This window comes from Pseudophryne corroboree, chromosome 3 (genome assembly GCF_028390025.1).
Source record: "Pseudophryne corroboree isolate aPseCor3 chromosome 3, aPseCor3.hap2, whole genome shotgun sequence".
Classification (NCBI taxonomy): domain Eukaryota; kingdom Metazoa; phylum Chordata; class Amphibia; order Anura; family Myobatrachidae; genus Pseudophryne; species Pseudophryne corroboree.
Window position 1 is genome coordinate 430252001 of NC_086446.1, and position 16889 is coordinate 430268889.

The 16889-nt window shown below is 48.8% G+C and overlaps 1 protein-coding gene across 2 annotated transcripts in view; it reads left to right on the forward strand.

The window, feature by feature from the left end:
- LOC135057860 (fas-binding factor 1 homolog) overlaps positions 1–16546 on the forward strand; it is a 156602-nt gene extending 140056 nt beyond the window's left edge. Inside the window, exons 4-8 of one of the 2 annotated variants that reach the window (XM_063963587.1) lie at positions 8596–8733; positions 8952–9090; positions 11301–11360; positions 15550–15668; positions 16302–16546. In XM_063963587.1, coding sequence (XP_063819657.1) covers positions 8596–8733; positions 8952–9090; positions 11301–11360; positions 15550–15668; positions 16302–16382 — 537 coding nt within the window. In that variant the 3' untranslated portion in view covers positions 16383–16546. The remainder of the gene's footprint in view (positions 1–8595; positions 8734–8951; positions 9091–11300; positions 11361–15549; positions 15669–16301) is intronic. The other variant, XM_063963589.1, reaches the window with a different exon arrangement.
- Positions 16547–16889: the final 343 nt, after the last annotated feature.

Here is a 16889-nt window from a genome sequence, read left to right on the forward strand (position 1 = left end):
GCCCTTCTGTTTTTTCCACGGCCACGGGCACACCGAAGTGGTAAAATAGAGCTCGGATGCTAAAAAGCAAGTCCCCGCACCGCGTAGCATTAGCCGGACCCGCACACAGAAAGTCATCGAGGTAATGTGCAACCCCGTGACCCCCTGACGAAGACTCCACGCACCAATGAAGAAACGTGCTAAAACGTTCGAAAAATGAGCATGAAACGGAACATCCCATCGGCAAACATTTGTCGATGAAATACTCCGCTCCAATCCGGAAACCCATAAAACGGAATGAGTCCGGATGCAACGGCAATAACCTAAAAGCTGATTCAACATCAATCTTAGCCATAAGGGCCCCGGTCCCGTAGCTGTGGACCATCTCTAGCGCCTCGTCGAATGACTGATACACCACCGAGCAATGAGCCGGCGGTATTGCGTCATTGACCGACGCCCCTAACGGGTAAGAAAGATGCTGGATAAGCCGGAAAGCGCCAGGAGTCTTCTTAGGAACCACCCCGACCGGAGAGATGACCAAATCATCCACCGGGGGTGACATAAACGGTCCCTCCATCCTGCCCAACCTGACCTCCTTATCCACTTTCTCCCGAAGCACTCCCGGCAAGGCTCGGGCAGATTGGAGGTTCCTTTGTGCCCGCACGGACACCTCACTCGCAACAGGCAAGCGAAAACCAAACTTAAAACCGTCAAACAAAAATTTTGCATCCTCTCTATTCGGATACAATTCCAACCACCAGCCCATAGTCCCCAACTTAATTGGTGTTGGAGCTCTGCGGAGCGGACCCGCTCGCGGCCTGCTTGGGGTACGCTTGCTTACCCCGCGCTCCCTGTCTACCGCCTTTGAAACAAGAGGAGGCTGGGTGGGATCCACCACACTGCAAGCAGTAGTGACGAAAACGACACTGCTTGCCAAAGGAACATGTTCCGCTGTTAAAAGCGAAACACTTTCCTCTCGTGGCGGAACGCCCTCCTGCCCGGCCGGCCGATCCACCTGCCTTGGCAAATCCGCCGTTCACGCCGGACGCCTGGGCTGATGGCCCCGCGCGTCGCCCATCCGTCCCCTGTTTCCGGGGTTCCTCCTCCTGTTGCGAGGCCCGGGTTACTTTGAGCCAGACCTCCACATCCTTAAATCCGAAGTCCATGACCCGCAAGCCATCCTGCTTTTCCCGAAACTCCTGATCATACCGACGCCACTCCGAGCCCGAGGATGTGCGCTGCATGTCGTGTACGAGATGCAGATACCGGATTACATTCATGTGCTCCTCCGGCCTATCCTCCAAGTAGCATGCCGCAAATACGCAGAACCCGGCCAGCCAATTATCGAAGGACCGGAAAGCCTCAGCCCCCATGCCCTTCTTTGCGGCCGCTGCCTTATAATCCTTCTTCATGGCCCTTGTTAAAACGAAAACGTCCACGAAGTCACCCCTACGAATCTTCTTGCGGCAGCTATCCCGCAGCCCCCGCATTACTGCGGTGTAGTCGCAGCGAACGACCCCGGGCAAATCGCGGCGCTTCTTGGCCCTACGAGCTTCCTCGCTATCCCGCTTGCGCCGCTTACGCCTCTTCTGCTTCGCCGCCCGCTTGGCGAATTTTGTCGCCCTCTTCCTCGCCCTAGTAGTGCTACTTACTTCGGACGCCTGCGACGACAAGGAAGATGAAGAGGAGGAAGAAGAAGAAGAGCTGCGCGAACTAGAGCTTGCGGAGGACCCCGATACTGACTGCACCACCTCACCTGATGCTGTCGACTGTTCCGACATGGAATCCTCTGGCGCGTCAACCTCGACGTCTTCATCCATGAAGCCTGCCATCCCTTCGTCCTCGTGTTCTACAAAAGACAAAGAAGAGGGGGACCCGGCTCGCACTCGCGGCGCATGCCGAGCCCCACGAGCGGGGGGCCCTGCGCCCACGCGCCCCTGCCCATCCCGTCCTTGCCCTAGCTCCAATTCCGCAGCGGCTGCTCCAAGCTCCCGGCAGGCGCGGGCCACCCGCTGCGCTGCTGAGGCTCCCCGCCTGCCGAACCCGCCTGCCTCCGCAGATGCGCCGGAACTTGCTGCCGCCCTCGGGGAGGCCACCGCGGCAAGCGGCCCCAACGCCTCCACCACTGTGGCCAGGGCCGACGCCAGTTCCCCCGGGAGGGTTCCGACCGCCGCGAAAACCGGTAACGGACCCCGAAGGACTCCCGGCCAGCGCCCGCCGCCCGACGGTCGTGCTCCCGGCACCCGACGTCCGCCGCCCAGGCGGGAAAGCGGGGGCACCCCTATCGGAACCCCCACTCTCCCCATCAGAAAACGCCTCCTCCCCTTGGAACTCAGAGTTATCCCCCGAACCTGGGGAGGAGCCGCCATCCTGCCACGCAGCGCGTGCTGCGGCCCTCCGGCCGCTGACCCATTCCCTGTCGCCCCTCCTCCCCCGGAAGCCACTGTATTCTGGCTCCGGTGAAGTATTTTGGGTAGACAGGGAGGGCCGCGGTGCTGCTGCGCGCGGTCCCGCGCGTACAGCACCGCCCGCGGTGGGCACGCGCACACGCCGTGTACGCGCCCCAGCACCGCTCACTGAAAGGACCTCTTGCCCCTGCCTTGGTCTCTCCTGCCCAGCGCTGCCTTCAACTGACATGCGCTGCACCCCCCTGTCCGTCCCCCTCCCCCGGCCCCTGCCAGCCCCGGGCTGCCGGGGAGCTATGAGAGGGGACAGAAGCGCTAGAGATGTCCCTGCGCGCCCCCGTGCGCGGTTGCGGCCACTTGCGGTGAGCGCGTCCCACTGCCGCCCGCCGTGAATGTCCCAGCCGCCGCATCCACTGCTGCCGCCGCGCGAGGCTCAGATACAGGCCCCGCGCGGCGAACAGGCGACCTCTGTCCGGCCCTCTCCCCCTGCCCGGCACTTCCACCCGGCCGCGGCAAGGGGGGGGAGATAGAGGCCGGGTCTGCCCGCATCACCTGGCGCCCGCCGCAGCGCGCGTGCGCGCGCCCGCGGGCGCCCGACGCCGACACTGCCTCCGCTGCACCCGGAGGCGAAGGCCAAAGCCCGTCAACCCCCGGGCGCCCCCCGCCGCCCGTAACTAGCCGGCAACGCCTGCCCGGCCCCAAGCGGCGAGGCCGATCCGGCCCGCCGAGTCGCTCTCCTGCCCGCGCCCGTGGAGGCTCTGGGGGACGGAGCCCCGTCCCCCAGGCCAACCACCCCTTCCCCTGGCTCAGCTCCACCGCTAAAACCGCGGTATCGAGCTGGAGGCCCAGCGGAACGGTGAGGGCGGGCAGACATGCTGACACTGAAGTATGGCACTGGCAGGGGAGGACACAGCAGAATTGCACCCAAAATTACCACAAAATATGTGTGGACAATATTAATGTCTGCACAGCAGTATGCTGACACTGAAGGATGGCACTGGCAGGGGGGAACACAGCAGAATTGCACCCAAAATTACCACAAAATATGTGTGGACAATATTAATGTCTGCACAGCAGTACTCACCAAGGCAAAATCTCCACAAGAGAGATCTAAAATGGCCTCACCTTTCTTATATATCACAAACCCTCCCCTTCAAAAAGGGCTGTACTTTCTTCACAGCTAGGTCCACCCCTCACCAGATGTTTAACTCTTTCCTTTCCTATGCAGTCAATTCTCTCTCCTACTCCACCAACATTTCCCAAATCCAGTTATCCAGTGATCACTAACAGTGCATGTTTTACAGATGTCCTCAGTATCACAAGTGAAATCTTTTATAATGTGTCCCTACTGAGTACACCTGTGCACCAACTAGGAGATCTGTAAAACCTGCACTGTAATCAGTGTAGTAAATAAAAGCATGGGGATTTTGTTCATATTTCCCCCATGATTTTATTTGCTAGATGCACACAGATTTTCAGTATATTATTGTTAGCGCCCATAGCAAAAGTCTTTCCGTTTTGTATACATATAGGGAATTAATACTGACACGCAGCCTGTACCATGTAAAATATAGGTAAAACCGAGCGCGGGCATATTTCTTTTCTGTTATGTTACCTAGTCCTATCACAGCTGCTTCCAACCAAGGCCATAAAAGGCCTAATTTGGTGTGGCTTACAAGCCAGCCCTTGTCTGTACCCGAGACGTGCGTGCATATAACTGCAATGTAATGGTGTGCTGGGCATATATGCTAGTGTAGGGACTTGCAGAGAACTCGGGTCTCTTGATGACAGGCTACAAGCTTAAATGTTTTGATCAAAATATGAACAAAATCCCCATACATTTGTTTACTGCATGCACACAGATTTGCATTATATTATAGTTAGCGCTGATAGCAAAAGTCTGTTTTATCAATTAAACAACATAGCTGATCATTTTAACAGAGCTTTAACTCATTTGATAAGCTAGTAGTAGTAGTGCTACAGTAGATATAATGAACAAACTAGATTTCCCATCACTAATGTAGTGTACTGTACATACACTCAAAGGGAGATGTATCTGACCTTCTAAAGTGGAATAGATGCCCATAGCAACCAATCCGCTTCCTAGCTATCATATATGTAAATTTGAGAACATTATTACTAGAACCTGATTAGTTGCTATGGGCATTGCACTGCTTGGCCCAGGATAAGTGTGTGGGGGCAGGGGGGGTTGAGTGCTGCTTCCAGACAGCCAGCATGTTATCCTCTGCTGGATTTTTCACCAATGATTGCAGGCCAAAAGAGTCGGGTACATAGGCAGCACATCACCTCCCACCTTTTCTATCCCTCTGACAGGAAAGTATAGGGGAAATTACAGCATTCCCAGTTTGTCTCATCCTTTATTAAACTTTTAACTTGTCTGGCCTCTTGTGGCTTAAATATGAATGCCAGTTAAATGTGTGTGTTGTATCCCCATCTAGTTCTTTCCCTATAGTGGTGAAAGGTTTTCTGTGTATCCCCCATAATGAAATATGTTAATGGTTCCCAATAAAATTGCCCTATGTGATTTTGCATAACAAATTCATGAATACGCATGTGAACCCACTTACACAGTGTGTCAATGACAACAAACTGAGGTGCCTGATTCTGATTTTCAGACAAAGCAAAAAAAAAACAAGCAACTGGGAAAAACCATATTGCAGTGCAGGTGGGGCAGATGTAACGTGCAGAGATTTTTAGATTTGGGTGGGATGTGTTCAAACTGAAATCTAAATTTCAGTGTAAAAATAAAGCAGCCAGTATTTACCTTGCACAGCAAAAATATAAATGCGTTTGCTCCCCTTGCATGGCAATATGGTTTCTTCCAGACACAGTTACTGGCTTTTTGCTTTACTTACAAATCTGAATCAGGCCCAAAGTCCCAGCCATGTAAGCATGTAAGATCAGTCACATTAAGCACAAAAAATAAAGTGGTGACCATACAAGAGACTGTGTTAAATCTCCTATATAATAGCCCAGATCTGTGATCTTGTGATTCATTTGCTAACGCTGGGCGGAGTCACAACAGTGGGCGGAGTTAGTCAAATGAGTCACAGATCTGGCCAAATCTATAGGACACTAGGAGCAGCTGCAGAAGCAGATGGTATGGACATGGCACAGGCAGGGGTGCATACCTCCCAGCTTTCACACACACACACACACACACACACACACACACACACACACACAGCGAAAAGGGGGCGTGGCTTCACGGGAGGGCCCCGTTTTCGTCAGTGAGGGGGCATGCCCAGCGCTCTGTGAGCTGCTGGCATGCCCCCAGGGGCTGATTATGAGTCCAGGGAGCACAGGGTACTTGTGACAGGCGAGCCCTATCTCATTGCTGTGCCTGCTGTGGGTTGGGGGCGTGGCCTAATCGCGGGTCGCGAGACCACGCCCCATTATGCAAATTCCGTTTTTTTGTTGTTTTTTTTATGGAATTTTGGCCCCTCAGCTAGGGCTAAATCCAGAGGAGGTGGTCGCTCCCCCCTACACACCCGCACAGGCAGAAGAAAGCAGGGAGACTGCTGCCTCCCTGTAACACCACAGACCTGCCAATATGCAGCAGCGTGTGCTGACTGTAGCACAATGCTGCTGCTGTTACTGGCAGGACGAGGGAGCTTCAGAGCTGGGACAGAGCTACTCCAGCCGGGGGGGCCCCTAAAACTGTGGGGCCAACGGTACGTACCGCCTGCCCCCCCCCCCCCTTAATCCCGCTCTGCTGCTGGAACCCCCCCTTAATCCGTACCCCCTGATGCCCCCTCTCCCTCTGTCTCCACTATTCACCGCTGCTCTGCTAAGCAGAACAGCGAGTACAGGAGCTTTCCAACTGCCCCCCCCCCCATCACCGCAGGACACTGCGACCCGCGGGTGGGACAGCGGGACAGACCCCAAAAAATGGGACTGTCCCGCGAAAATTGGGACATTTGGGAGGTATGGGGGTGTGTGAGGGGGTATGCCATACTTGACCCCCACATCAGCATACTCAGCATGGTCTCTCTGGCGGGGAGGAGCGTCACATTCTGGCACACTCCACGCTTCTTAGCTGTAGTTTTGTGGGTCACCAGCCGCTGTGCACTTTCCGTACTGCCTCTGTTATCTCCAGCCCCGGCAACCCCACCGCTAGCTGCAGTGCTGCCACCCGCAGTGAGTTGCGCCCAGCTCCTTCACACACTTTAGCCGGCGGGTAGCGCTGCAGAAGTCCGCGCTGCTTGCAGGCTCTGACCCCCTCCTCCCTCCAGCATCAGCGTCTCCTGGGAGCTAACCAGTCACTCCCAGTCTCCCCTTACCATAGTGCCCAGCAGCCGTGAGGTCCGCGCCACGTGCATGCTATGACCCCCTCCTCCCTCCAGCCGCAGCATCTCCTGGGGGCTAACCAGTCACTCCCAGTCTCACCTTACCACAGTGCCCGGCAGCTGCGCGAGGTCTGCGGTGTGTGACTGAGGAGGGGGGGAGTGATGCGGACGGGCAGAGGAAGCAGGAATACAGCCTAAGAGAGTCAGCCATGCCAAGTCTCCACCAGCAGCAGATGCCAACAGGTTGGAGTGGAACAGCAGCAGCCAGCAGCAGTGACTCCGGTAAGACACATCTGTCTGTCACCACTGTTCTGTCCCTAATACCAATCTCTCCCGTGCCCTGTGTTCTGTCATGTCCCTGTCACCCCTGGCCTTGACCTGCTACCCTTATCCTGGCCCTTTCACCCTTATCCTGGCCCTTTCACCCTTATCCTGGCCCTGTCACCCTTATGCTGGCCCTGCTACCCCTATCCTGGCCCTGTCACCCCTGTGCTTGCCCTGTCAACCCTATACTGGCCCTGTCACCCCTGTCCTGGTCCTGCCGCCCCTACACTGACCCTGTCACCCCTATCCTGTCCCTGTCATTTCTGTCCTGGCCCCGTCGCCCATGTCCTGGCCCCGTCACCCCTGTCCTGGCCCCGTCACCCCTGTTCTGACCCTGTCACCCCTGTTCTGACCCTGTCACCCCTGTCCTGGCTCAGTCAACCCTGTTCTGACCCTGTCACCCCTGTCCTGGCCCTGTTACTGCATACCCTCCAACTACCTTTTTGGCAGGTACAGTACCCGCAGCACCTCCAGACCTCTCCCCAATGCACCACACCTCCGCACCTTCCCCTCCACCACATGCGGCACTCCACCCCTCCCCCACATGTTGTGCCTCCAGACCCCCTACACCACCCGCGGCTCCCACTCCTCCGCCCCTTCACCACCCCCAGCAATCTCCAGGCCCCCTCTACCATTCACCCCCCTTATATGTCTCCCCCACACCTGCCCCCCTCCACCCGCAGCATCTGCAGACACCCTCCTCCATCCGCGGACCCCCCCTCACCCACCCCTCCCCCACCAATGGCACCCCCGCACCTGCCCCACCACCACCTGCAGCACCTCCGGACCTCCTTCCCCATCTGCCGCAACACCCGTACCTGCCCCTCCCCTACCCTTGGCGCCTACGGACCCCTACCCCACCAGTGGCATTCCCGCCCCTTCCCATCCCACAGCACCTCCGGAACCCTTCACCCATCTGCAACATCCCCACACCTGCCCCTCCCCCACCCATGGCACCCCTGCCCCTCCCCCACCTGCAGTGCCTCCGGACCCCTCCCCCATCTGCATCCCCCACTCCTCTGCCCCTCCCCCACCCGCAGCACCTCCCAACCCTTCCCCATCCGGGCCCCACCCCCACTTCCGCCCCCCCTCCATCCGCAGCATCTACAGACACCATCCGCAGTACTCCCCGCACCCGCTACATTCTGTACATTGTGGCCTGCAGGTGCTGTTCACGCCGTCGCAAGGGGCTGCGCCTCCTTCACCATCGCACACCCTTTCATTGTGCAATATTTAACCACTAACAAAGGAATGCAGGTGATACTCCATATAACACAAATATTGAACCCCAGAAAGGCATGCAAGGGTTAAGGGGGCGTAGCCCCTTGCGACGGTGTGAAGAGCGCCCGTAGGGCGCGATGAAGCACCTAGTATATATATATTGTCTATATAACTGTAATAAACTCAAATGCTGTACTTTTATTGATGGAAAATAGCAGCATTCCTAAAGTCTGTATCATTCTTTATAAAACAGACTCCTTCCGTTACATATGATTGAACTGTAGTATCCATAACCTTATGAGGCTCAGCCTACAGATATATTGTACTTAAACCTGTATTATGTTTCCTTATCCAAGCTTGCCTCACAACGGCATGAGGAGGGTGAGAAGGCTTTGGCTGAGGCAAAAAGGGTGGAATCTGAACACCTGGACCGGCTGAGGACCATTCAACAACAACTGGAATGGTTGAAGCAGCAGGAGGAACATATGCACCAGGTGAGGGGTTTATACAGAAAAAAAAAAAAGTGGCAGGCACTGGATAAAAAATAATGTGTTAAAAAAGCCTTTCCTTGGATAACTGCATTGTAAGCAGGACATTTCAGTATTTAAGCATATCAGTTGAATACATTTATTCTATACATTTATTCTATTTGTTTGTGTCTTTTATTTCCCATTCCTGATTGTTTGCCTGTCTTATCTTGCTAATTTCTCAGGCACGTAAAAATCTAGCTGATCAGAGGAGACAACTGAGCCAGCTTCAGCAGGGGCTGCCCACAATGCATTCACTGCTCGCTAACAGACACCTAGAATCTCAGCAGAGCACAGCCCTGTCAGAATCTTTTCATCTGAATGGTAAGACTGCTTTATAGTGATGTCAGATAGATATATTTATTCATTTTACAGTAATACTTTATATAGAGTCTGTATTCTTTGCTTGTATAACCACTGTTAAAATGAACTCATCACCAACGATTGCGTTAGCCATTTTGTCAAGCTCAACAGGATCTTCTTTCCCTGCGGATTCCGCCGAGCCCGTTCCCTTGGCTGTGGTTTCGCTAGATAATAGGTAGGGCAGTGGAACCAATATTGTCCAGGATCAATGACCTCACTGAGGCACAGAGTATCAAACAAAGTACCTTCGTATTGTAACTAATATGGTTCTAAGTGAAATGATGGTGTGCATTCTGCTAAAAAATTGACATATCATTACATTGATCTCTTTAGTGTTACAAAATATTAAGATTGCAGTATACAGTATTCAAGAACACTAATAAGTGACAGGCTATGAGGATGTTGTTATTATTATACACAGGGCAGTAGAGCCCTCCTGGGCCCAGGTACTTTTCAGGGGGTGTGGCCTTATCACAGGAGGTGTGGCCATGCACCATTAGAAAAAAAATAGTATTTTAAGCGCCTCCCTGGCCGCACACAGCAGCGTAAGCTGGGCTAAGGAGAAGAGCTGCATAACTCCCAACATCTGTATACTGGGAATCGGGACTCCAAAAGGGGGTGTCTGAAATGGGCATGGTCATAGAAAAGGGGGTGTGGCTTCGTGAGAGTGCCACGATCGCTAGCCACGCCCCCATTTTCCATCACTGTGTGGGCTTGGCCATCGCTCTGTGAGCTGCTGGCATACCCCCAGACCTTCTGTCTCCCGTGAATAGATGATGTACGCATGTCTGCCAACTGGCTCCCTCCCCACGCGGGACACTGCGGCCCGCCGGTGGGACAGCGGTAAAGTCCCCCAAAAAACGTGACTGTCCCGCGAAAATCGGGACAGTTGGGAAGTATGGAGCTGTAAGTGCTGCTGTCAATAAAGGGGGGCACCACTGATTACACAAATTGATCATTTTCTAGAATTGCTCCTCTTTAAGAATTTCAAAATGTTTATACAACTTTGAGATCATTTATTGGGGTAAATTTACTAAGGTGGGAGTTTTTTTTTAGAACTGGTGATGTTGCCTATAGCAACCAATCAGATTCTATCTATTATCTTCTAGAAGCAGCTTGATAAATGTTAAGTAGAATCTGATTGGTTGCTATGGGCAACATCACTAGTTCTAAAAAAACTCCCACCTTAGTAAATTTACCCCATTGTATTCTCCAACTATAGTGTGTTCTCTGCATAGAAAATACCATAGGTATGAGCAGAAGTGAGGTATAGTAAGATACTATTCCAGGGACCAATAATTTTATTGGTTTTGGCAGTTTAACTGCTTTAAGATGATATCCAATGTGACTTGCACTTGATTGAATCTCCCCTTTCGAACTGTGTCATAAACAGCAGGAGAAACAAGTTTGTGTCCTTGAACATCAACACAGAAGCTATTTATAAGGCTAGTGGTGGTGATGGCTAACTTTTCTGATATTCAATGGGGTGACTGTCATTCTCTACCTAGCCCAGAGTTCTCAAACGTGGTCCTCAAGGCACCCAAACGGTCCAGCTTTTAAGTTTATACATGCTTGGGCACAGGTGACTTAATTAGCACCTCATTCAATTTGATTTAATGATCTGTGCTGAGCCATGGTTATACCTAAAACCTGGACCGTTGGGGTGCCTTGAGGACCGCGTTTGAGAACCTCTGACCTAGCCAATCTGCCAATGAAGGTGCAATCTCTGACCTTGCTGCATAGCTTAGAATCTCACAGAGGCACACTGTGAACGCTTGTAGTTCCTACAAAGTTTATTCCTCTGGCTTATGGATACAAAGTAACAACGTATTTTATTACAAATTAACCAGTCCTTCACCGGGGAGTTACATAAATAGCACTATGTGTGCTTAAAGAATATCCTTATTGGAGCTCCAGCGGTATACGGTTACTTGGACGGTAATACTAATAACGTTACAGTTTACTGGACTTTAGTACTGCAGTATTTGGTGTGTTTTAAAGTTTTATATATTATGCTGTGCATTATTAAGAAAATTGATAATTAAATAAAAAACATAATTTTTAATCAAACTTAATATATATATGCGCTTCCTTGTGATACATTTTCATATGTTATATGCTTTCATTGTAAGAGGAAACTAATTGCTGCATTTTATTCTCCAAATGGTCAGAAGAATCACCAATACTCGCTACATCACTAGAGTTGTCTGACAGAAGCTTGGAAGTCAGAGGTGAGATCCGCTAGAAATGCCTGTATCATCTGGTATACTGTACGGACACTGTGCATCAGTAGGGGGGTCGGATCCAGGATCAGACCTAGGTGAAGATGCAGCCTTGGAGGATGAAACCACAGTATTTTATAGGAGGAGCAATGACAGAAAGTTTACCTCTTTTGCCAGGTATGGCAGATTGTCGGAAAGGAGGAGACAGCTGGCAGTGTTAGGAACACCAGTGGCGTGGATGCAACAGGTTCTATATCAGGCAGACAGGAGTTGCAGAGATCGCATGGATGAGGGCAGAGGTGATTACAGAGACTGCATAGAGTGGATAGGAAAGCCAAATATTAACCCGACAGGTGGGTGTAAATGGAGGCCACTCAGCCAACCTGAAGAATAAAGGAATCTGGAAGCCTAGAAGCCATGGAGTATGTTGCAGCTGACAGCAGGGTTGGTATTATTGAGGCACACTGGGTCTTTTAGTGTAGGTTCCTAAATGGCAGCCCCCTGCAATTCTCGGTGTATGGTACCCCAACAGATGGTTAGGCAGCTCTGGCAGGCCAGCAGGACCCCATGAGCTGGTATGCACAGCGGCGGTGTCACATGACCCACTGCCGGGGCTCCAAAATCGAGGCTGCAACTTTTGAAGGAGGAGTAGGCCCTGGAGCGCTCAGCCCGCGGATCACCTTTGAAGTCCGCCAGGTGGGCAGGAGTGGTGCGGGCAGATCCAAAAGTGGCCAGTAAGGCACTTTAAGTAGGACAGCTAGCCAGTCAAGTCATGCCCCCCTTATGTATGTTTTTTAGGAAGTCACTACACATGTTGAAATGACAAAGGTATCCGAATCAGAATTGGTTTTGAGTCTGAGAATGTGGCAGAATTCACTGTTTTTTTTATGATGAAGATCTTCTGTAATATCAAAAAATCATGTTTCAAATAGAGAAATTCCATCCTGACTGTCCCTAGAGAAATGATAACCAAGCAATGGGAATGACTTCTTTTGAGAGGATTGACCCACATTCGAAAAAAGATTCTAGTGGTACAGTTGTGCCCTCATACACCTAGTCTCAATGCGCCATGCATAGAGGCTTTTTGTGTCTTTTTCACTTGAATTTGCAACACAATGGGATAAAACCACTTCACGAGACTGCACTGATTCATTTAAAATGCAACACGAATATCTGTGTGTGGCTGAGTCTGAATGTGCAGGGCCCTACTGAAAAAGAAATCCAAAGTAACATGACAGGGACTGGTTAAATCTCTTAGCTCGCATACTGAAATCTGTTCATATTCGGAAAGGTGGTCTTGATCTTTGAATCCATGCAATTTATATGGTTCAACTCTTGGAACTCCCAGATCAAATTTATTTTGAAATGGAATAAGCAGGCTCCAAAGGTGCATCAGCTGCTCCTCTGGTTACTGAAGGACGACAACATCAACAGAGGTTTCTGCTGGGAATTCAAGCAGCTGGACTGGGGCCGTCACCATTCAGTGCAGCTTTCAGGGGCTTTGGAGGCAAACTCCCCATATTTATGCTAAACCTAAGACAAAGTATGTGTTCGATACTGTAGTAAGAGGTTGTTCTCTTCTATAAGGGACTGCCATAAAGGGAGTGACCTACACTCAGCCATCTTGAAGCACCAAGAGTTTTTTTGCCATGAGCAATACAAGCAAAATATTGTTGTGGGTAGAGTTTAAATGCTCATTCCAGGGGTGGAAAACTTGGATATTTTCTCAGCAGGCATGCCATACAACAAAGGGAATAGTCCTTTATTTACCCTTATGTTTTCAAACGGTTTGTGAAAAGATTGAGTCAGTCACATTTCGACTTGATGGTATCTCTCTTAAATCACAAAGTGGAGCTGCTCAATGACCAGTTATGGTTGGTAGACCCAATGTTGGTCCCTTGGATTTTTATTTTATTTACCTGTTTCCTCCATTGACAATGATCCAGTGAATCTTAAAGAAGGTAAATATAGGTGATGCTGGTAGAACCGCCATTCTCAACTTGTCAGTGCAGCTCATAGACTTTCAGACATAAGGGCTTCTTGTATTGTAGTCCTCCATATTTAATCTTTCATGAAGAATATAGATAGGGCTGTTCTTTGGGCTAAACCTTTCTTTCTGCGGAAACGGTGTCTCCAAGGTCTAAGTTGGGCTATTATGATTCTGGAGTTAGACTGTTATAGGTCTCTAAAACCAAAGGGAAGGAGGGAATAGGGGATGGACCCGAGCAGGTCCATCCCCCAGAATCAGAATGGAACATGGATTCATGCCACATTCTGAACCTACCATCTGCAAATCACTGCACAAATTGATATTCTTCAGACGTATTTATAATCGTCAAGTGTCCAGTTTTGATGAACCTGTGCTCACTACAGTGTCATTTTATTTTTCTTATCTGTTAGGAGTGCTTTCAGATTTGCCCTTTTTCCATTCCACTGTTGTAACGCATTTTGCTGTTGCCTTAGTTTGAACCAGTTTGGTCATTCTTTTCTGATATCTCTCATAAACAAGGTAGTTTTGTACACAACTGTCACTCAGTGGATGTTTATTTCATTTTGTTTTTTACACACCATTCTCTGTAAACTCTTGATACTGTTGCGCATGAAAATCCCATCTGACACCAGCAATCAAAGTCACTTAAATCATATTTCTTCCTATTGTGGTGTTTGGTGTGAAACTACAACTGAACCTCTTGACCATGTCAGCATACTTTTATACATGGAGATGCTGACACATGATTGGCTGTTTAGATATTTATATTAATGAGTAAGTATACAAAGAGGCCATTGCATATTTATGAATAGTAGATAATTTTACTAATTTGTATACTGGTGTAATGGGCCTTATATTTTAATATTCTATAGTCTATTTTTAACAATATACTTTTTCCTTTTTTAATATTTTACAAAGGCTAAGAAATATTGCTGTGTTTGGTTGTTGTTGTTGTTGTTGTTGTTTTTTGGGATGGGGGAGGGGGGGAGGGTTAAAATCCTGTTTATTTAGATTTTTTTTAAGGTTCCGTTCACAGTAGACAGTATATCAGGGAGACAAGACCAAGGCGTAATAATAGAAATATTGGTACATAGCTTATTAAAACTAAAATACAGTAGATGGAGCAGATATGGAACCACCCAGACATGGACATTGATATCAACCAATCAGAAAGAAGATTCATGGAGAAATAGACAGTGGGAATAATGTCACAGAAAATGTAAAGCAGACAAACAGGAACACATCCAATAGAGAAAATGACACATTGTAAAACCCCCAACTGAAATAATGCTAGAGAAGCAGGTACCTGAAGGCGCCATCCAGGCCCAAGCCTAACAAAAGGAGAATAGTGACGGACTTTGAGAAAAATATAGACCCAGCCTTAAAGGGAGGAATAAGACCCGCACCTCTATCTCCCAACATCTAAAAGCAAATCAGGCCAGATATAAATCAGTCTACGGAAAACCAACAAGGAACAAGCAATTGCCAAAGCTATGCAGACTGGTCAGTATCTCCACAGCGTATATAACAAACCACACCCTACCCCCCCCCCCCCCCCCCCCAATTACCCCTCACCCGGCATACCTGGAGAAATAGCTGTATTTGGTAATGCTATGTTATAAACAATACTTGTTAAATATATATTTATATGTCACTTGTGAGTGATGAAATCATATTTTTTTCTGAAGGTGTGTACACACGGTGAGATAAATCTGTAAGATTTTTACTATTGCCAAAATGTTAAGGAATGTTAGTGCATATCTCAAGGTGTTAGGCAGCTTGCGATACCGATTAGTTCCAGATGCGCACTGTGCAGGCAAGTCAATCTTGACTATCTAGTGTACTATCCAGTACAACGTATAGTCAAAATTAGCACTTGGTCAAAATCGTACATAGGCAAAATCTAAAGTACAAGCAGTCAAAATCTGTGCTATCTGGGCTCTGGGGGAGTTCAAGAGAAATCGCATAGTCAAAATTGGGCATGGCAAGGCTCTCACTGTGTGTACACACCTTTACTCCCTTTTTACCTTTTACTTCCTTTCTCAGTAGAACCTCCTGCATCTAATAGGTATTTGTTTTAAAAAAAAATACCTTGTACACTAATATAGTGTGGGGGTGGGGCTTCCCAGTGTATAATTGCTTCTGTGCACACTGCATTTTTGGTTCACAATTTTTGCCATTATTGACATGAAATAAACCCCATTTCAGGTGTGTCCCTTGCTGTACCCAATGCAACACTTGCCAACCCAGAAAGCCAGCAGAGCAGAGGTCCTCAGACGTCTGATTTCCACGCCAAGCTAGCCCTACTCAAAATCTCTGCACAACAGGTATCGCTCTTTACTGTACCCCAATTTGATGTACATACATTACATTGTTTCATATTTGGCTTTTAATAATAATTGTTTAGTATAAAGGTGCTCTTAAAAAGTGCTTTGTTTAATATGCCTACCTGGGTATTTTTTTGCTTGGCATAGAGTTATAGTGTTCCTCTGTACAGGCTATGAGCAGATTTATTAAGTTGTGACTGCTTTGCCGTTGTCTGATATTTAGGCTCAGTTAAAATTACTTTACTGTATTGCACAAATGATTTCATGCCCCAAGAAAGTAAAACTTATTTTAAAATAAGACCGCGGCACTTGGAGCAGAAGCAGTCACTCCTCTCTCTCTCTCTCGCTGCCTGATTTTGGGAAGAGGGGGGTGATTAATTGCACCCGCCTGCCACAAGTGCGAAATGTGCAGCTGTGAGCTAATATACAAGGGTGTTTGGGAAAATTTGCAGCTATTCTTAGAAGACTAAATAGCTCTAGTTTACTACCTAACAAAGAGAAGAATGAACTTAACAAGAAAGGTTTAATATTACAGATCAGATATGAAATGGGAAGATGATTGGGTAAAATGTATTAATTGCTTGACTAAGTGACCAGTGTAATTCTTTTTATTATAATTGTTTTCTGAAACAGGACAAGGACTTCCTAGAAGATGAACAGATTTTCTTGGAGGCTTTAAAGAAATGTAACATTTCCTGCTCCCACACTGTGTGATGAAGAAGAATCAAATTGTCGTCAAAGACCGAAGCTTACATGCTGGCTTCCCGCCCATCCTCCATATGTCGTGGACTTCATGTTGACTTCCCACCCATCCTCCATAATACGTGTCTTATTATTTTGTATCTTTTGTATTTTTATTAACAGCCTTTTTTACATTATTCACCGTTTCCTGTGATATTTTCAGACCGTAACATTCTCCATATTTAACGCCAATAGGGCAGATTTCTGCAAGTAACTAAATATACATATGTGTCCTTTCCATCATACCTCCTTACTTTATTTTTCTAGTATTGTCAGTGCGGGAAAATGCACTGCGTACCTTGTACTTTTCTTGTTGCCATTGATCCCCAGAAAGTACTCCAGTATCTCCCTTATTACATTATTTCTCTGCTATGGAAAGTAATGCACATTATTTGAGATATAACTGGTGCTAAGCATTACACCCCTAACCCGGGTATACCAGAGGATCTGAAAGCCTTAAAACTGAATGCCAAACCTGCT